The sequence below is a fragment of the Pseudopodoces humilis genome, chromosome 2, assembly GCF_049639895.1.
Source record: "Pseudopodoces humilis isolate 2021_Gansu_Grassland_sample_001 chromosome 2, ASM4963989v1, whole genome shotgun sequence".
NCBI lineage: Eukaryota > Metazoa > Chordata > Aves > Passeriformes > Paridae > Pseudopodoces > Pseudopodoces humilis.
The window spans coordinates 24,079,438-24,101,088 of NC_142201.1; the positions used below are offsets into that span (position 1 = coordinate 24,079,438).

General features: G+C 42.3%; 1 protein-coding gene and 1 long non-coding RNA gene across 7 annotated transcripts in view; one reads left to right on the forward strand and one right to left on the reverse strand.

The window, feature by feature from the left end:
• The first annotated feature begins 646 nt into the window (after positions 1-646).
• The window catches only part of NAXD (NAD(P)HX dehydratase), a 52,324-nt gene continuing 31,319 nt past the window's right edge, over positions 647-21,651 (forward strand). For 2 of the 6 annotated variants that reach the window (XR_015774779.1, XM_088068857.1), the window contains exons 1-6: positions 5,046-5,153; positions 5,825-6,387; positions 7,609-7,980; positions 11,333-11,483; positions 12,552-12,597; positions 14,244-14,332. Coding sequence is in view for 5 of the 6 variants with exons in the window: in XM_088068857.1 (XP_087924983.1) it covers positions 5,098-5,153; positions 5,825-6,387; positions 7,609-7,980; positions 11,333-11,483; positions 12,552-12,597; positions 14,244-14,332 (1,277 nt within the window). In the remaining variant the exon portion in view is untranslated. Of the gene's footprint in view, positions 2,163-4,118; positions 4,257-4,419; positions 4,643-5,045; positions 5,154-5,824; positions 6,388-7,608; positions 7,981-11,332; positions 11,484-12,551; positions 12,598-14,243; positions 14,333-21,651 lie in introns of those variants that run through there. The other 4 variants (XM_088068868.1, XM_088068865.1, XM_014250645.2 and 1 more) reach the window with 4 other exon arrangements.
• On the reverse strand, positions 1,236-4,100 carry LOC148184806 (uncharacterized). Its single transcript, XR_015774780.1, has 3 exons — positions 3,967-4,100; positions 3,069-3,321; positions 1,236-2,621 (listed from the first exon to the last, which is right to left on the reverse strand). It is a non-coding gene; the product is annotated as an uncharacterized LOC148184806 (long non-coding RNA).

Sequence of the window (21,651 nt, forward strand, 5' to 3'; positions counted from 1 at the left end):
AAAGCCTTGAAGCTCAGCTACAAGACAACTAAAATAAATCATGTCTAAATGACATCACTGAACAGTAAAAAAATGTAAATAAACGTAAATAAATGGTGTATTTCACAATAATAGCAGTGTTCTAAATTGTGTAAGTTAATGGATTTGGCAAATGTTACCTTCTGCCACCAAAGAACAAGATAAAGCAGTTTTTTAAAAACTGTGTACTTCCCCCATATCAACTTTCTGAGAGTCTCATTATTCCCTGTTGGAAAAAAGGCCATTTGTTGTAACGTTTTGGTTGTTGCTTAAGAGGTTTTACATAATTGTTTGCACTAGATATCAGGAACTTGTTTGAAGAATTTGGGTGAGCCCAAAAAACCCTCATCACTTCTACTGCACTACGTAGATCATTCTTATTGTCTGCTCTAAGGAGAGCACAAATCAGAAATATCCTCTTTATTGTTTCCTTCATATTTATTTTTTTCACCATTAACACACAGCAAAAAGAGTGTGCACTTTGGGTGAAACAAAAATTACCCAATGAAGCACAGGGCTTCACAAATATTACTAGACTGAGTATGCCTAGAAGTGATAATATCTGTACTGCCCTGGTAAGAACATGAAGAATCACAGAAGCTGTAGGGACAAACTTTTAACACAGTATTTAATCAGGTGTGGGTATGCTTCCTTCCATATACAGTTTTCATTTTCATTCTTTTTTCTTTTCATTCATTTCATGTTCATTTTCATTCTTCAGCTCATACAACATTCCTGTTTAGTAAACTTTATAGGGAAATCAAAGACATGTTGATGTGTTCTTGTAAGAGCTTGTTGCCAATTGCTTGCTGCTATTCTTTCTCTTGAATATAAAAATACACAAAGTAAAGTGATGGGAATAATTCCTATAGCTTTAGGTGTTCCTAGTTTTTTTTGTGGCCTAGAGAGACATCAAACTAATAAACTAAAATTTACACCATATAGCCACATTTTGTTCTGTGCTAGAATAAACATATTAGTGGTGTAAAACATGCACATTCCACTCAATTTAATGACAGTAAATAGCACTACTAATAACACCTGCAGGATTGGCCCTCTTTTTATCAGAACATCTATACCATTCTCCGTTACCACTATCAATTCTAACAGCTGCAATTTAGCTAGGTAATCATTCAAATGAAATTAAAACTTCCTTTATCTTTTTCACAATGAAAGGTGCTTCTAGATTCCTATTTCAACAACAAAGAAATCCTTGGTCATATTTTAAGGGCAGTTTTAATTAGAAGTGCTTATTACTTTTGAGTTCTTCCATCACCTTTCTCCACATGTATGCTTAAACCTCCTATTGCAATTATTAACATACATATGTTGACAGGGTAATGTTTCCAATATTTATGATATTAAATGGTGATTCCAGTACAAGCTGTCAATTATTTGAGTGGAGAAAACTCAAAGGATGTTGCAAACTCTGCTATTGACACCTGCTGTCCACATTCACCTTGGAATGGCTTTGGTAGGCAGGGTTGGACAACAGTCACCAAATGGATGGAAAGGACTGAAGCACTGAGAGGGTGCAAAGGGATCCGAAGCAAAGAGCCAAAATGCTGTGAACAAAGATTCATCAGGAACCTGCAGAAGAAAACACAGTCCTGCATGGTCATTATTCTGGGGTCTCCACCTTGGGACATCTAGCTTACAGTCCATCCCTCACCAGACTGTTCCCAGCAAGCACCAGCTGTCCGTTACTGCTGCCATCTACTACAAAATCAAACCTCCAAGCTCTTCTCTATCTTGACCACAGCAGGACATTCTCAGGCTGGCTACTGATACCTCGTTTTGTGTAGCAGAGGTACAGGTTACAGCAGTTAACCCACTAATGAGGAGGATATGCTGCCATGACAGTGCAGCTAGGGAAGGGTTAAAGTGCTGGAACTCGAGGTGGAGGGAAGGAGGGAGGGAAGGAAGGAGGGAGGGAAGGAAGGAAGGGACAAACAAGACTCTGAAGAGGTAGGGGGCAGCAACAGAGCAAAGAAACGAGAATTATTTTGACAAAGAAGGAAATGGAACTCTGCAGGGTCATTCCTCCTTTCATGTAAGAGGGACAAGCAGAGAAAGTGACAGGACTATCAGAACAGAAAGCTCAATAAAAAAACACTGGGCAAGTACAGTATATACCTGAAGAAGTAAGTGCCTCTTCCAGCTGCTTTTTCTCTACCTCTTTGGTGGGAGTGTGAATTTTGTCTCATACACCTCCTACCTTCCGTAGTTCTGTTAAAGGCCCTTTTTCCCTCCCTCATCTGCTGGTTAAGTAGCATTGCTGTTGCTGCACTCCGAGATGGCACCAGAAGTTGTGGATTTATACTGTACAAGGTATGGAGATGGTAGCCAGTACTACACCAGAAGAAGGTACCTTGAGTTAGATGCAGGACAGGAGAATGTTGGAGGAGTGGCAACATGTTTTGCTCAAAGGTTTTACTTTTGTTTTCCTATTGTTAGACAAAGTTGTGCACAAGCTGAAGAACTGTGGCATAGGGGAAGCCCACAGATACCCTTAGGTTTTCTTCTACACACAAAATGAGAATTGGGCTCTCCACAAATAACTTCTGAGAGGCCTGCAGCATCAGAAGAATTCTCTTCCATCTCTGCAACAAAGGAAACCAGAGAACTCAGCAAAAAACATTACAATTATATCTTTCTTCCTCTCCTTTGTTGGGCACAAGACATGCTTTTGGTGGAGACACCTGATGGGATGAAAAAAACATCCGCATTATTCTTTCCCCCCCTCTCTTCCAGACATTAAATCAGTGCTGGAGTTATGGGAATCTACACATGCATTATCCGTCCTGTTGGAATCAAAACATGAGCGTATGAAATGCAGTACTCAACATTTTTTTTTCTGGGTTAAAATTCATGTGCAAACTAAATGTGATTGTCTCTTTATCTTTTGGACTGCCACTCAGATAATCAGAGGGTAAAAAGCATTACTTGTGCTGTCTGAATGAAGGGAAAATTTCACCGACTTGGTATCGGCTTTAAAATCATACCAGATACCAGGACCTATAGAAGAGCAACTTTTCAATCAACAATACCTGATGGTGAGGTCATCAGATATCCAAGGTCCTGCTCCAGAATATGGGTTACTGATCAACCCGGGTCACTGAAAGTTCAGGTTGTCTGTCTTGTACTTTGCAGACAGCATGGCTGTTTTAAGCAACGCTTTTGAAACTGAAGGACATAAATATCTTGTGCTCGGGTTTGTTCCAGGTAACACCAGTAGGTCTGTTTGACCACAGCTTCTATATAACACAGGGCAGCAAAGGAAGATGTTGTCTGTCTTCACCCCTTCAAAATATTAATTGAAACATTGACATTTTACTGTCAGTTACGCTACAAGCTTTTATGAGTTAGTAACAACTCTCTTCCTTGAAATACCCAGGAGTCTAGAGCAGAAATTTCAGCTGTTTTGAGCTTTAAAAAAAAATGTTTCAGATTTCTCACACATATAATTCCATTCAGTTTCTCCTGGGTGATGCTGCATTTTGATTCATTGTGTAGATTAAGCAGGTGCCGTAGGACCAGAGGTAAACATCAGATGGTAGTTTGACCAGCTCTGTTGTGTTTTAAAGAAAGTAATAATGGAATGCTGCTATAAAATCATAGGATCATACATGTCAAGTTGACTACAGCACTAAATGACATATCCGGTCTTTCTTTAACCACCTTCAGGGATGGTGATTCCACCACCTCTCTGGGCAGCACCTCTCTGGGCAGCACATTCCAAGGTCTAATCACCCTTTCTGTGATGAAATTCCTCCTGATGTACAACCTACACTTCCCCTGGCCCAGTGTCCTCTTGTCCTGTCACTGGTTATCTGGGAGGACAGGCTGACCCCCTCCTGCCTACAGCCTCCTTTCAGATAGTTGTAAAGTGATAAGGTGTCTCCTGAGCCTCCTTTTCTCCAGGTTAAACAACAACAGCTTCCTCACCTGCTCCTCACAGGAGTAGTGTTCTAGACCGGCTTTGTTTTCTTTCTCTGGGCTTGCTCCAGCACCTCAAGTGTCCTTTGTGCATTGAGGAGCCCAGAACTGGGCGCAGTACTTAAGGTGTGGCCTCACCGGTGGAGTACAGGGCAAGTGCTGCGTATAGGGGAAAATTATGTATCTGAGCAAGAAATAGCACCTGAGAAGCAAATCAGGCTTGCAAATTACGAGTTTTCTCAGAAACACCTGGCGAGGTGAGGGATGGGAAGAGCGTGAAACGCCGGCAGCAATAAATGGTAAGTTCCTGGGAGTTTATAAGAGCTAAAGGGCCGGGAAGACAGCCCCAAAGCGCCGTGACAGCCGGGCCAGGCGCTCCAAGCTCTCCCGAGCCGGGCCCTGTCACACAGCGTTCCGCGGCGGCCGGTGGCAGCGCGGGCAGGCGCGGAGCGGAGGCAGGAGGGCGCGCCCGCCCGCGGGGCCCTGCCCGGCGGCGCGGAGCGGAGCGGAGGCGGAAGCCGCGCCGATGAGTTGTGCGCGCTGGGCTGCGGCCGTGCGGAGCCCCGCGCTGTGCCGAGGTAAGAGCGGAGCGGCCCTGCCTTGTCCCCCGCGAGGATGTGGGGACGGGGCGCTGTCATCGCCCTGGCCGCACTGGCCGCGGCCCTGTGGCTGCGCCGTGACGAAGGTACAAAGCTCCGAGCGCCGGCCCGGGCGGCAGGCGGGGGCGGGCGGGCGGCAGGGCCGGTGCGTGCTCCCACGGCACGAAAGGTCGCCGGGCCGAGGCGGCCCCGCGTCGCTCCTGCCGGAGAGCAAAACCAAAGCGAAGGGGCGGCAGCGGGGCCCGGCACGATGCAGAGCACCCCCTCCTGCATCGGGGGCCGGCCGGGCCGCTCACCTGCCCCGCGGAGGGACGGCCGGGGGCGGGGGAAGCGCTCGCAGACCCGACCCCCAGCACCGCCGCAGGGTCCGCCAAGGGCAGCGGCTGCCGGCTCCCCGCGGGCCTGCGGGCGGCGCCGGCTGCGGCGCGGCTGCTGTGGCGGCCTGCAGGGGCAGCGCTGCCGCGCGTGTGTGCGCCGGGGCGGGGTGCGGGGGGAAGCCCGCCCGCCCTGGGCTGCCTGACACGGCGGCCGGGGCGCAGCGATGTCGCTGCCCGCGCTGGCGCGGCGCGGCCCGGCACGGCGCTGCGCGGGGGTGAGGTAGGCGCCGAGCGGAGCTGCACCCCTGTGTGTGTGTGTGTGTCTGTGTCTGTGCGTGTGTGTGTGTGCAGGGATCGCGCTCCATTGCGGCGGGGAGGGAGGGAGGAGGAGGAAGGGAGGGAGGCAGGCGCACTGTGATGAGCAGAGCCTCCAAGTCCAGCCAGCGCCGTCGTCCTGTCGCTCCCAGCGGAGCCCGGGGCGGAGGAGCGGCAGCGCACGGATGACTGCCTGAGTGGGGAGGAGGAGGGAACCGCGGCTCCGCGCCGGGTGCCCGCTTGTTTATTTTTTATTTATCGTCATCGTTTTTGGGGGAGGCGAGTGAAGGGAAGGAGGCTTTTCTCTTTTTTTTTTTTTTTTTTTTTTTTTTTCCTTTGCCACCTCACCACCCCTCTTGTTGCAGGTGCCCGCAGCGCAAAGCGGCGCCTGGAAAGTTTTGTTCGCGTGCGTGCGGGCTGCGAGCGGCGGCGGCCCGGGATGCGGGTCCCGGGGCCCCGCTCTCCGCCGCTTCCCGCCGCACCGCGGCTGCCGGGGCTGGCGTAGGCGCCCCCTGGGAGAGCCGCGTGCGGGCATTAAACCCCCTCCCTCCTCCCCGCCGCCCTCCTCCGCCCCCTCCGTCCCTCCCTCTCTCCCTCCCTCTCTCCTTCCCTCTCCCCGGTGCGCGGCCATTGCAGTGACCCCGGCCGGCCAAGGATGATTACGAACACGCGGGGCTTCCTGTGGTCGGATCTGGAGACGCGGGCGCTGCTGGAGATCTGGGGCGAGGCGGACGTGCAGTCGGCGCTGGACGGCAACTTTCGGAACAGCCATGTGTACCGGGACGTGGCGTGCCGCCTGGCCGAGCTGGGCTTTGAGCGCACCCCCGAGCAGTGCCGCATCCGCATCAAGGGCCTCAAGCGGCAGTACTACCAGGCCCGGGACGGGCTGAAGAAGAACGGGCACGCCCGCAAGATATGCAAGTACTACGACGAGATGGACCGGATCCTGAGCTGCCGGGGGGGGCCCGACGGCGCCCCCGAGCCGCTGGTCCCGGCGCCCGCGGGGCCGCTGCCCGCGCCGCCCACGCCGGGCACGCCGCACAACAGCCGCGAGCTGGACCCCGAAGTGGACGAGGACAACGGGCCGGAGTCCCCCCGCGACAACTTCACCGAGGATTCCGGCGAGTGCTCTTCGTACGCCGACCACCCCATCAAGGTGGAGTGCCCGTCCTTCGCCATCCCCGTGCCGCCGGGTGACGGTGAGTAGCCGGCCGGCTCCCGGCGCCGGGTGTCCTCCCCTCACCCCCGGGCTCTCGCAACCCGGCTGCCGGCGCTTCTCCCTAGCTAGCGCGCTTCTCAAGTGGCTTTTACCTTATCCTGCTGCCTCCTGCCCCGTCCTGCGCGCTCCGAAACCCGCCCGTGCCTCCCCCCACTCTTGCACCTTGCGCGTCCCCGTGAAGTGGGGAGCCCCATGGAGCGGGCTGCTGCGGGTGCTGGAAATGCGGCATGCCGGGGAGGGGGAGATGCTGCGGACAGTGACCTGAGTGAGGTTTTTATCGGTATTTATCAATGGGGAGCCAGCCCATGGAAAACTAGCGCAGAGATTTTCGAGACAAAGTGTCAGGTAGCATTGTAAAAGAAAATAAGCATCTCCTCGCTGGAGGATTTTCCCATTCCCTGCAGACTGTGTGCAGTTTTGCTAATCGGTATTGAAACGATAATGACGATACCTGAAAAATCTTATTGTTGTTGCAGATGGGCCAGAAAGCCAGGGAAGAGCTTTTGCATAATAAATGGCATGGGTTGTTTCAGTAACACTGCTTCTAACTTTATCGGGCTTGCGGACAGAAACAGCACTTTGACAAAGCCTGTCCTTCCCCTGCGCGTTCGTTACCCTCCGCATTTGTATTGTGGAGGTGCGGGAAAATGCTGCTTGTTTTCAATCTAGATTAATGCAGGGTTTTTAATACAAACATGAACCTGTCTTCAGAAGTTGACATCGCTTAGGAATCAGCCAATTGGTTGACATTTCAGCAACCTTCTTTTTTACACTTAACCCCCATCAAAGAGTTGTTTACACTAATGTTCTTTTGAAATGCAAATCTAGAATGCCAACAGACTGAAACTCAATTTAGATTAATGTAATTACCTGCAATACACAAATGAGGCTATACTATTTAATAACCTTCACTTAAACCTTTTTAGAAGATGAAAAAGACTCCTATTGTTGAAGTTTAGTACTACAACAATTAAAATTGCCTCTGTGATTTTTGTGTTACCCTTGCAACTTGGTAGAAGTTTGTAGGTTTGCTTTAGAACTCTGAAAGAAAAAAACCTCAAATAAATACAACTCATATTGAGAAAGTGTAGCCTAATGCTTTGAGATGTTAGGTCACATCTTGTAGGGAGATTTTTTTGCTGCTTTCCTCTTAGAGAATTGTTTTCCATCAGAAAAATAATTAATTCTTTCCTTGCTTTAGGCTTTAAAGAAGTCAGTGCTCCAACTATTACCCCACCTCTCAGTCAGCCCAAAAGATCAAAAAAACGCCATACAAATTTGACATTGGATAAAATGATGGAAAAATTCCTGCAGCAGAGCATGGATACAGATGAGAAATTTTACAGATTCGAAGAGCAGAGGCTCAGAATTGAGGACAAGCGTCGGGAAGCTGAGCATGCTCGAGAACTCCAGATGTTACAGATGTTGGGACAGATGTTGGCTGGAATTTCTTCTACAGTATCACAGAGATCACAGTCTATACCAGCAAGTCCACCTCGGAGAGCGAACCATCGTTCATATGCGGATAACTTTAATTATAATGCTATGACAGCAACACTTTCTCCACCGATAGGTACTTCCTTCTACAGCATAAATAAAAGCTAGGGTACTTTTTAAAACTTCTGTGTGAAAGCACTGGTAGTAAGCAGCTTTCGAAAATAAAAGCTAATTGGAATTATTTAATACTGTGATGAAGGTGTTTGTCTGATGTCAAATGAAATTAAATCATTATTTGTACCATTGTACTGATTATTTAATACAGGTACATTAGTTATAACAAATTTTGATGAGCAAAATCGTACCTTTTGAACCCTGTAAACTTTGGGAATTTTTTTCTACATTCATGTCCCTGTACTGTGAAATTAGGAGAAATTTTATGCATAAAAGGCAGCTAGGAGAGTTACTGGAAGCAATCTGGAAGCATTAGTTACTTTGTAGCAGAAACTTTGCTGCTTTTCAGCTTTAAGTTATCAAGCCTAGCCCAGTATATGAAGTTAAGGCTGTGCATGTGTTTTTTCAGGGCGGGGAAAAGAGTGGAGTTTTGCCTACACTGAAGTAAGTCGGATGTTAAGATCTAGCTTCTTTAAAATAACTTTTTTTACAACAAAATTCTGAATCTTATCAATTAATTAAGTGGGCATAATAGAAGATGAAAATACTTGCTTATGTTTTTGTCTACACCAGCTCTTTATAAATTCTCTGGGCATCTGAATTTACTTTAAAGAAAAGGGCAAAGCAGTATCTCAAGAATTGGTATTTATGCACAAACTCTTCCTTCTGTACCTCCATGTGTGGGCCAGAACCTGATGGTAGCAATCATTAACAAACTTCTTGGGATCTGTGTACCTGTGGCATTTATCTTTATCATGGTCTCTTTGAACATGGAGGTAGACTGTGCAGGTAGGAGGAAATCAGGAATCTATCAGTGCTGGAACCAGAGTGAAATTGGGGCTTAGTGATTGTAGCTTGCCAAGTGGAAATGCAATAAGTCTTACTGTGTTCTAATTCTGAATTTCATACTGCTTGTAAGAAAAAAAAGTGCAGTTTGAAAAGAGTATAAAAAAAAACAACCACCCAACATGAGTGTTGAATAATAATCTGGCATGCCAGATCCTAAGGGGCATTCTCTGAGTCCTGAGAGGTGGTTTCAGTTGTGTGTTAGTTACCATTTCCCTGTAAAATGCATGGCAGACTGGGTGGTTAGGCCTGTTGAGGGTTTAGGCTGGCAGATCTGATTGTTTCTTGAGTGGATAGTTGGTGTGTAGGATTTCCTGGTGGCAGCAGATTTTTTTTTATAATTTCTGGGGTATCAACAGATAGTGTTTCAAATGTTGTTTTCACTTTTAAAATAAAGGAAAACTGGTGTGCTTTAGAAAATCCCATAGGGAATCCTTTAAGGCTCTAGACTGGGGTGAAGGTAACTACAAGGCCTTACCATTACTTCTGAAAGTTTTTTCCTGAAAAGCTTAATTATGTGTAACAGCCTGAAACTGAGATTCAGTTTTTCTCCCTGGATTTCATCGTATAGGTGTACAGGCATATTGAATTGTGCAAAAATGCATTTTATGTATTTAACTGTAGCAAGAGCAGTTCAAGATTCTAATCTTCTAACTGGCAAAGGTGTAAAAAAGTGGTTACGCTAAAATGTGAACATAATGCTTCAGGCAACACATCTTTTAAGGAATTAAGGTTTCATTTGTTAAGAGCTGTGATTCTGTTGGTAGAGTAGGGCTATATTAAGAATGGCTTTTTGCATAATCCTCTGTTTTCTCTCCATTATTGTGTAGTCACTTTATATTCACACATGAACAAAAACCAGCAGTTAATAAACAGAAGGCCTTCTTAATACCACTGCACTTTAAGAGTTCCAAGCTCTATAATGTTCTTGTGTGGTTGAATACCAGCACGTGTATGAAGTGTGATGTAAAGAAAATATCTGCCCTATTTTCAGAGGAGATGAGCATTTTGTTCTCCTCTGGGTCACTGCAATGCTATTTTGGCCATAATCCAAAACAGGTTGTGGGGTTTTCTCTTTTATTTTCATTCATTATTTCCCTTCCCCCCCCCCCGCCTTTTTTTTTTTTATTATTTCTCAGTAGGAGTGGGATGCCTGTATTCAAAAGCAAAAGATCAGCCAAGAGTATTTATCATTATTGAAGACTAAAGCATACTATTACTGAAGATTAGCATGTCTAGTTTAGGTTTTGATTCTGTGGAAGACGGAGAAAAAGATTTATTTTGCTTGATAGCACACAGATTTGGAATTTTCTTGTTTATTACATTTTTTCCCCTTATTATGCCCAGTACTTCTGGAACTGTTTTTCTTTTATTTTTCCTTCTTTTTTTCTCTCTTTATTTTGGAGTTGTGGGGTGGGGTTACTGAGTTTTATACAGCTGAAAATAAGGAATATCACAGGAGTTACTTTCTACACAATTATGTTATACATGTGTAGCAGTTGAAAGGTTTTTAGAAGATCTGTAAAACAGAAAGTAAGCATGGCTGTGGTCTAGGACACTGATATTAGCATTCAAATAAGCTGCTCTTCTGAACAGAATTTTGCAGGTAATGAAGAGCTTTTAAGAACTTTTAGTGTATTTTCTGCAGTTTATAGTTAATACATTGTTGATAGAAATAGTTATCTTCACATTTTTCCCATACTGGGTAAATGTTTTATTTCTTTCTAGTTGTAATTGTTGAAATTATTTTTTTTCTTCTAAATTTTTGTAGCCTTTTGAAAGAGTTACTTGATACATAGCCTGCTGGGTGTGCAGTCTTTTAGTATGTGGCTTGACATGTAGCTTTGCATCAGAGATCTGGAGATGTATTATAGCTAAAAATGATCTTTGTGTGATATTTGTGATGTTTGCATCTAGTGCGTTGGATTATAGTTTTGCAGAAAGACTTTCACTGTGCTTTGTAACCGCCTACCAAAATAAAAAAGCAGTGAGATTCTGCTAAGAGGTGGAAGTCTTTAAGGGGAAGCGAAATATAAGGTAGGGTGTACATTTAAAATTTGGTTTCAGTTGCTTTGTGCTTGCTCTGTGTCTGGGTGTATTTAGTCTTTACTAAGTGTACCTATTTCAGTTGAGCTTCATTATGGAACTGATTTCAGGCTGAACTAAGAAGGTATTTCTAGTTACAAAATCTTGCTTCTTTCTGTACCTGAGCCCTAAATTAGGACTGTGAACAGTCAGTGAGCATATTCTCTTCATCAGACCCTGAATACATTTTTATAATCATCACCTTCCCTAGTTACTCGCTGTTCCTAAGGCCTTTATGTGACAAAGCATTTGGATTTTAGAAGTATGTCACTTTGTGTATCTTTGTGTGATTTTATTAGTGTACATGAGTGCTTAAGAGAAATGCTTGGCAGTAATTTAAGAAAGAACATTCTTTGAAGTAACGCTTATTTTCTTCTTTTCAGTTATAGAGAGATCTTTTTCACTGCACAGAACACACACTCTGAAGGATATGGAGAATATTTTCCAGCTGGTGCGCAATGTTATCCCTCCTCTAACAGGGAAAAAGCATAAAGGTCAAGATGGTCGTATAGGCATTGTTGGAGGATGTCGAGAGTAAGTTAAACAGAAGTTCGATTTTTGCTTCTGATAAAGCTTCAGGATGTCAAAACTACTTCTAGAAGCCATTCAAACTGACCTTACACTTAAACCACAGTTTCCAGAGAGCTTTAATACTCTATCATCATGACCATGCACACTTAGGAAAAAAATGGCATCTTGCAGATGTGTTCTGAAGTTTTGATACTGAATGTTATGGGAACTTAAAATACTGTTTATGTCTACCTTCTCTGTCTTTTCTGACCACCAAACTCTCTGCTTTCAGTGTTAGTCTTTTCCCATTGCATAATGAGGTTTCAGAATGAGTAGAGTAAGACAGTGGCATATCTGATTTTTTGCTTTCTTGGGAACTGTGTCTTTGTATTTTCTTATGCTGTGTTTTCTTGTGGGCTTTTTATTTTGATAAATACTGGTGTTTACTAGATTCTGTCAATACCTTGTTTTATGTACTGGAGTAATGGGAACATTCTATTTCAGGGGAGAAAAGAGATGCTGCATAAATCAGTTAAATGCTGTACTGACCTAGAAACAATATTAGCCACAATACTTTGAATGAGCCAGTACGCCTTCCTGTTTTTCACTTTCCCCTTTTGAAAGAGAGGTGACACCTCTCTCCTGTAAGAGATCTACTGCTAGACATCTGCCATTCATAAACATTCCATAAAGAGCAAAAAGGTGCTGTCTTGTAGCTGGGTCAAATAACCAGGAGTTAGAAGCTGGTGGTCATAGGTTCTTATCTCTTGGCTGAAGCAAGCACCTTTGGAGGGTGATTGTGTTCATATCTCTCTCTTCAGTCTTTATAAAGAGAATTTAGGGCAACTGGAATCACAGTTTGGGCACTTTAGTTAAGCATCTAAAGCCAGATGGGATTGATCCAGGTCACAGATCCCATATTTAGCTTGCAAGCAGTTTTTGGCTCTTTGTTTTGTTTGTCTCTAAACTTTCACCTCTGTTACTTGAGAAAATTTTGCTGGTTCATGACATGATCTTTGTAAATATTTCTATGGAAGATCATTATCTAATCTCATTCCTGTGTTTTCTGACCTAAATTTTATTTTGTTTCAGATACACTGGAGCACCATATTTTGCTGCAATTACAGCTCTCAAAGTGGTATGTGTTCTTCCATATAAGTCCAAAATGAACTTTTCATCATTTCTGTTGTCTGGGTGTCATTTTTAAAATAGCATTCCTTCTGTAGTGCACATGGACCTTGAGCTCTAGAAGGTCTTCTCTTGAGCAAAAAAAATCCTTGGTCCAGAATTTGTAGAAATACTTTGTGAATGTGTCATTTACTGTGTTTCATTCACTGTGTTTCCTTTCTCTGTGTAAGGTGAAGTTAGAAATATGTCCAGAATTTGACAATCTCAGGGACTTGGATAGGAAATTTCAGGACTTAATGAAATATTTTCCCCAAGAGTGATTACTAAAATAACCTTAGATTATTATTAAAAGTTCTGTGTTTGCACTATAGGGAGTTCTTCAGGTTTTTTTTTCTCTGGACCTGATAAGTGTGTTGAATGAAATAATTTTGTTTCAAAACTTAAAACTTTAGCCTAGTAAACTTCTTACATGCTCTAAGTTTAAAGACTGTGGGTGGAATTCAGTGTAATTCCTAATAGCACATTTTATTTGCATTCTAATCTTCAGCAGAAGTATTTTCGAAGCTTTTTTTTTTTCTAGAAGCATGAACTTCCTTATTTTATTGACAAATGGCTAAACAGACTACATAAACACAGGGTGATTGTACGAATGTAAACAAGTCATGCTCACATAATACATCTAATTTTCAGAATGCTGTTTATAGTGTGCCAGTACTTTCAGTTCATTGTGTATGTTTTTCTTTTTGAAGATTTCTCTCAATACGTAGGTAACCATCCCAGATATTTCCAACCACCTCTTCCCTCAGGATGCAAGCCCTCAAAGATTTAGAACTGAAATGATGTTATTTAACCATGTTATTATAAGATCCCAAGGCCACTCAGCTTTCTGTCCACTATGTGCAAATCCAGTGGCAATACTAGGAGGTTCGTCACTGAAGTAATTTGATTTCAGACAGTTATATCTGCCCATAAACAGAGTAGCTTGAAATGTTAAATGTATAGTAGTAAAGCAGAGAAGACACTTCCTTAATACTGGAAACTTCAGTATGCTTGATCAATACAAGATACACTGGTGTGGTCACTGCTTACATAATTTTATGTATATGCTGATTTTTGAGTTGTTAGCAGACACTTGAGACTCAGCTCTACAGCATTAATGTTTATTTAACATAGGGTGTGTTGCTGAAATTGTGCCAGCCTTTTTCTTGTATGAATTTGGCCCATTGGGTAAAAATGGTAGGACTAGAAATCTATTAATGAGTTTCCATAACTATATTTTGCATGTATGTTACAGTAGTGTTATGGCTATCTTATGTAGTTTTTCTCATGTTCATCTGTGTTCTTTTGTACATTAGATATTGTAGTCTTTGCTCATCTACATATGAGAAACATTTCTTAAGTGAATAAAGGTTTGAGATTTGTGTTTTCAGTCGTCCTGTTAGTGAGAAACAGGAAAAATATCATATTGGAAGTTAGATACAAAAAAGAGCAGAACATTTCATACTAGTCTATGCCAAAATAGAAGAGACAATAAAATTTGTTTAATCTATTGAGAAGAAAGAATTCAGTTGAATTATTGGTTGAGTAATCTTTAGAATGATAAAGCTATTATTAAGTATGAATTTGATAATGCTGTTTGCAAATTTTCTTTTTTAGGGTGCAGATTTATCCCATGTGTTTTGTACCAAAGATGCAGCAACAGTAATCAAATCATATAGTCCAGAGCTGATTGTTCATCCAGTTCTGTAAGTGACTTAAATTTTGTTTAAATGAGCTAGTCAGGCTTACAAGTTTTAATATTTCAATCTTAATTGATTACTTTGTGTTGTTTTGCTGAGTTACTGGATGGATGAGCTGGAGATCACAAAAACTCTGGGCTTTGTCCTTTCATTACAAGCAGTTAAATATTAAATGTGGGACAATCAGTGGCGAGTTTATTTTCATGACAGTCAAAATACAATTTTTAAAAAGCAGAAATCTTTCTGCTTCTTGCTGACGTGTTCTGTGATTGTAATGCATTTACAAGTGAACAGTAGCAAGATCCAGAACTACAAATTACTAGAAGTCAGCAGTTTGCAATCTGCAATTTGAAAGGCAAATGGAGTGTGCTCTCTTGCTTCTTCAGCCCTAATAGTATTTAACAGTAGTGTGTCTGTTTTCCTCTCACTACTCTGTATGTAGACACCTATGCAAAATTACCAGGCAAGAGAAATGCTAATTCTTCTTTGTGAGTATGTTGCTTGGGAATAAATGGATGTTCCAAAATCATATAAAATACAAGGTTTAATTAACAAAAAGATTAAAAGTTTAATAAGTAACTGAATAATAAATTTAATAAGTCCTCCTAAGTGGAAAAATCAGTGTGTGTGTGTGTGTGTGCGCACGCGCTTCTCCAAATTTTTGTTCTGAAATGTGTTACTGACTGATGAACTTTCACAGGATAAATTTGTTTCAGTGAGATGTTATGATGGTTTGCAATGAGCACTGCAAATGAGAGTTAAGATGTGTGCCTTAGGTGTATGCCTCTGAGCTTAGCTCGCACCAGTGCGTGTCAGAGTCTGTTGGTGTACATAGCAAAGCCGTGATTACGGTAGGAAAAGCATAATTTAAAAACATGTTTGTCAGATATTGCTGTCAGGAAGGATTTATGACAGTAGAAATATTTTGGTGTCTGAGAACAAGAATGTGATCTTCCTTATGGGGATGCCTGTTGGAAGTCAGAAGTTTATTGCATTCTGAAGGTGGGTTTCATTCCTGTCGCTGGAGACAGAGGTGTTTAGAAAGAAGGCAGCTAAACAGGGCTGTGTTTTGTTGGCTGCTTTTTCCTCCCACTCCCCAAAGGTAGAAGAAACCCATAACTTTATGGGTTTCAGACAAAATAAAAATGATGTTTGAAAGCAGGGAAGAGATAGGGTTTTTACCAGTACAGCTGTTTGCCTCTTAAATCTAAAAGGCGTCTCTTTGGTTGATGTTCTGTCATATCATATATTTGCTATCATATGATAGCAAATGCAGTGGAGAAGCCTAATGGCAATATTAACATTTAACTTGGGGTGTCTGGATGTTCCAGTTGAGATACAGCATATGGTCATCTTGTATGGCAACGAGTTGGCCTTGCCTTGGGAAAAGCACTGTTTGTCCTGATCTCTGGTAATGGAAAATGTTAATAGGAGAAATAGAAGCAGCACAGAGGAAAAAGGAGGTGAAAATAGGGTTAAGAGTAAACTTTCTGTTCATGAAGGACCAGATCGTGCCTGCTAAGTAAGAGTGGGATTTTTTTATACACAGATTCTCAGTGTCTTCTGTGGAATTCATATTTCAGTGAAAACTCTGATCTTTCTACCTGCAAAGAGAACTTTTGATTTTAAACTTCTGCTCTGTGAGTTCCTTCAGACGTACACAGTATAGACAATCTACCAATTTTCATATCCATATATCTTTTAAGTCTGTGACTCAGTATTTAATACTCATATTGAAACTCTGATTAATTTCACGCAGACAGCTGGGCTAATTGCATGATGCACTGGATCTGTAAATATTGTTTACATGACATTCAGAATCAAAAACTGCAAATATCTGAGTGTTCAGATTTTATTTATTAAATTTTCTCATGTTTTTATCTCTTTTGCTTTGTTCTGAAACTGGGAAAGAGAAAACAGTCTTTTCTGGTTAGAAAGGAAAAAGTCTTGATTGACTCTACTGAGCCCAGGTTTTATTGAAATTTACACTAACAGCCTATTTTTCTTGTGAGGTCCTTTGTCTTCAGTGTCACACTTTTCATATGATCCTTTATATGTTGTGGAGCCGTTTGAGTTCCACAGGCACAGCCGGCTGCCCTTGATTCAGAGCCTGATCTCTTAAACACTCTTTGTACTTTCTCCCGGGCCGCACTTCACGCATGGAAGAACCTCCGGGTAAAACCCACGAGCAGCTATGTCATTGTTTTCTTTTGTGTCTCTCCTTAAAACTTGGCTTTGTTATGATTTCTCCATGACCCTTCAGAGTAACTAGGTAGCTGTTGTACCACTCTCTTATTATGCTAATCATAATTATGGCCCCGTATACTCAATTCCCTGTTTGAACAGCATGGCATTTTGCCAGGGTTCAGCTGCCATTTTGTACTGCTGGGAGTCTGACATTTTATCATCTTAGCTGCCACAGCTTTCTCTACTGCCTTCACCTCACAGGGGATCACCTCAAGGGAAGAAAATGCTCTTTTCTTGCCCCCTCTGAATGCTTGGGCTCTTCTGGCTCATTAGAGCTGCTGTTGCGGATCTTTGCCAGCATGACTGGTGAAGGTATGTGAGAGTTAGGAGTTGCACTGGAGCATTTCAGGTCTTTGGCAAGTGTCTGTCACTTGAAGGATGCAGAGAATGTTACGTGAGAATGATTGAGCAGGATGGCAGAAGGAGGGTTATGAAAACGAGCATGGCCAGGGCAGTCCCGTGTGACCTCAGATGTAATCCATCCTGGGAATCCTTTTGCTGTAACATTCCGTGCTGGCGACACCCATAGCCACTTTCTCTGTGGTTTTTGTTTCTTGACTTCATTCCCTGGAAGTGAATGTGAGAGCTGGGACTGCATGTGACAGCTTGGGATCTGGAAAGATGAAGCCTCAGAGCCTGGCTCTGTGTCCTTGCTACCTGGGCAGAATAATGAAAGCAGTGTGTCTGGGGGCTGTCAGTGTTATCAGTAGTAACTTTTCCTTTTTATTCAGGGATTCTGTCAGATGCATTATTCCACAACTTCCACAACACCCTGGTATTATTCAAAAACTGACCAGCTAACCAGTTCAGTATTGATGTCTGACTTTTTGCTTTCCTGTGGAGGAGCAAAAAATGCATATCGCAGAAGTTGGGGTTTTTTGAATAGCGGCATATACCAAGTCTTGGTGACATCTGCTCTCCTTGGTCTTGTCACTGCTGCCCCAGGTTTGTGCTGCATTTTCCTGTTTTGTCAGCTAATGTGCTCCTACTGTAAATGCTTCACAAATATAGGCAAGATAAAGCTTAGCTTTTGCATTTTATTTAGTTCTATTGCAGGTGTTCTCTGTGTGGATTTTTGCTGTAGATGTGTGCACACTTCATACATTTCTAGAGAAGAGTTTTCAGCAGCCTTTTTTATATTTGCCATGCTAGTGGCCTGGCTCAGATCAGGTCAGACTTTTTGGATACCTGTATTGGGTTAGCTTATCCTGTCCTGGTAGGCAAGTGGTCACAGAGCTAAATGAGCTCTATGAACCCAGCTGGCTGTATGTTAGAAGAAGAGAGGATAAATCTATTGTGCTATATTCCCCTCGTGCAGGGACTTTCCAGAATTGTACAGAGATTTTCTTCACTGTAGGCCAGAAAAGAGCCAGACACTGCTGAGTAGCCCCCTTGTAAGCTGGTTATCAGACAGTTTGTAAAGTCAACAGTCGATATACTCCTTGATCTCCAGGGTTTTATCAGAGAAGTAGAATGAGGTCATTAATTTCTTGTGGTGCCAAAGAGGTGATGTAATTTTACATTATCCACCAAAAAAAACACTCTTGAACAAGGCAGAGATTTAGAACTAATACCTTCCTCTTAGCTGATTGCATCTCTGGGTTTGTGTGGACTAGGAAAGATTGTCAGAATTACTAGAAGTCTTACAGTTAATTGCAGAGTTCAGGGTTTGGGTTGCATTTTTAAAAAGGTTATTCTTTTGAGTTTGAAATAGAATAACTGGGAAGAAAATTCCCCTGGGGCTGGACTGTGTGTTGAGGCCAGTTACCTTTAATGAAGAAACTCAGTGAAGATCAGGGTTTCTAGAACACATTTTACCTAGTTTTATTGATTTTTTTTCAATTTTGACCATTTGAAAAAATCACAAAAGTGGATCATGAGTAGTTGAGGCCCTGATAAATTACTTGAGCACTCTGAACCAGTGCCAAATCTCTTATAGAAGGCCCAGAAATAATACTGAGATTTTTGGTCTCCTGTAATTATGTGGAGAGGAGATGCAAAAGCATTGATGCACTGTGGGGGGATGCTCATACCTTTTAGTTGTGTTAGCTAAGGATAGTTGTTAAACACTGCTTCAGTATAATGCTGGTACTAACCTCACTTTTGGATCGGCTGCTGGAAGAGGTGCAGAGCTGTTGTCACAGAACAAACAGATTCCTCCACCAGTCAAAAAGATGTCTCACAAATGGCTTGGCTGCTGGATCCCTGTTACACCTGCAGAGAAGATGAAGGAAGACATAAACTTTGTGATCTTTCTTCCAAAGCCTCCTTTAGACATCAGTCTGGCTAGGAATCACATGAGAAAGTTTGGGAGTTTTTTTCTTAAGTACTTAGTGGGAGGTAAAAGTCAGTTTGTATGTGCTGACTTAGAGAATTTATGTATTTAAACTCTTTCTTGTTCTGTCATGCAGTGCTGTGGCCAAAACTGGCTTATGGACCTGTTTTCTGTGTCCAGCTTTCTTGGCAAAAAACTGCTTCTTCTTTGCTGTGTGTTGCAGAGTGAATAAAAGAGGTATATTTTTCACTCTGTACTATAGTCCCTTTCCTTCCTGTTGTTGCAGAGGTCCCATGTGATTCCAGCAGAGGTTTTGTCACCTTCTCAAAATGTGAGAGTTAGTCAAAGATTTTTAGCATTGCTACAAGGAGTGCTGCTGTCCTTGCTGCTTTCTGATATGTCAGAAAGATATGTACTCCAGTTAGATCTGGCCAAATTTATCTTCCTGAATGCTTGCCATACTGCTGTGATTTGAAACCGGGATTAAATTTCTTTGGTGTTCAGTCTTTCTTGAGTTTGAGTGAAGGCAGGCATCCCTGGGGTTTGTTACTGAAGGTTTTAGGATTTTTTTTTTTAATTTTAATTTTTTCCCCAGATGACAAATAAGCAGAGCTGATATTTGGGCTGGGACCTATCCTGTCTTTTTATGTGTCCACAGCTGACTGGAAGTACTCTATCCTTCTGGGTATTCATTCAGTTATTATCTGTGCCTTAAGGGTTGAGTATGAGGGCTACCAATGTGATAAAAGCTTGCCACTTTATTTCCTGATTTTAACATGAAAAAAAAAAAAGTGCATTATTTTTTCTAGGGACATTTTAAATGTGTTCCTTTCTGAGGGAAATTGTATTGTCATCTTCATTCTGTGGCTTTTAAAGTCAAAAGTTTGGTTGATTGCTGTCCATTTGGAAAATACTAGACAGATTCTATTTATCAATTCAATTCAGGGGACATATAATAGGTCAAGACATTTGGTTATCATTATGCTTTTAGGGAAGATTGTCATAATACACACTGGTAATGTAGTTGAGATCATAGCAGACTACAGCTGCTTTAAGTATTTTTATATAACTAAATGCAGGTCATAAAATTATTGTGTTGGTAGCTGTGGTATCTTTACAAGGCTAGATAAGGTTGACCTTCAGTTCTGTTGTCATGTCTGAGAAATCTCAGAAAACAGAGTTAGTCAACAGCTTCTTTTCTTTGGGGCTCTCACAGGATGCAAGAGGCTCTGCTGTGCTTAAGAGAGGTGATCCCATTTTTGTAGTGGCTTTGGGTTCATTGCTAAAGAGGCTGTTGTTAGCTTTGATGCCTGTAGTGAGTGACCACACAATTCCTAATGAGGCAAAACATCTGATAGTTCAGTGACAGTCTGCTGTCCAAGTAGCAGCTATGGAAAACACTTTCAATCATTGTCATTATGAAAAAAACCTCAAAACAACAATATAGTCGATATGTCATTTTTTTCTACATGTTTACCTCAATAGGTCACACTTCATTCACACTTTTACTGCCTTGAAGGTGGTATAGGGAGTGAGTAAAGACTGGCATCTGCACATTAAGAGCAAGTCCCTTCCTATGAACTTGTGACACTTCTGCTTCTCCTGGATAATGGGCTGCTGTTCCTGCTGCTGCTAATATTCAGAGGAAGCCTACCAGGTTCACTTCTGGTGTCTAAATTAACTTACTCAGTGTCTGGAAATAAAGACTTGATTTGAATAGAATTGAATAGAATTCAATCCCTCTCTCATTAAGGTCTTTATTTTTCTTTCATTTGCTTCCCTGTTATTTAATCAAATTGTAGCTGGAAAATATGTATTGTCTATCCAGTGTTTACAGAGTGTACACATTTTAAAGATTTAAACAGCCTGTTAGGTGAAAATGACCTTTTTGTCTTCTAAACGTTTTGGGGGCACATTTTAGTATGCTAATCCTAATTTAATAAATGTATCTCTTTGTTCTCTAATTGCATCCAGACAGCTTGATGCCAGCGTGTTGTCTTTGCGATTTGCTCTACCTGACCGAGGTGCTTGGTGAGACACACGAGGTGATGGTGGGCTCAGTGAGCTTCTCTAGAAGAAGCTATTATTTCCAGTTCTCTTCATGAGACTGAAAGAGGCTGCCTGAAGCCCTAGGGCTTCTGGAAATTTGGCATTAATTTACGAGAAAGATGATTTAAACATTGGCAAATACAGCCACTCTTGGAATAGAGAATTAGTTTAATTTTATGCTCAACATTTTTTTGCATTGTTTGAGTTTGCTTTTCATTCCTTCAACCCATCCTTTACAGGATAATTTCACTCCCTATCTCATCTTCCCAGTTTCCAATAAAGGCCTCAGCCAGGGTTTACCACAATTGGTGACAATTAGTTTTCTGAGAGAACTATTCCAGTTCTAGAGCTACACATTGTGTCCCATTTTTGGCTCTTCTGATGTGTTGTATTACATGACAGGTTTCAAGTATCAACAGGTCTAACGTTTGATTCACATTGATTATAATTACCTGCAGTGTTTGGACAAACAAAACTCTTTCATCAGGTCAGAAACTTTTTCCCATCTTTGACAATAAGCCTGTAGGTTTGCTGTGAAACTGCCCCCTTAGTGTGGCTTTGTCTGAGTTGGCATAAACAGACTTGTGCAGTGGTACATTTTAATGCATTTGGAATTGCCTCGGTCATACCAAGTGTGTGCAGATAACGAGCAGAATTTGAATAATGTACTCTGCAGTGAGGAGCCATATAGTCAATTGGGTGACAGCAGTCTTGCTTTTGTCCCGTGTTCTTCTCTAGCAGGAGGTCCCACTGA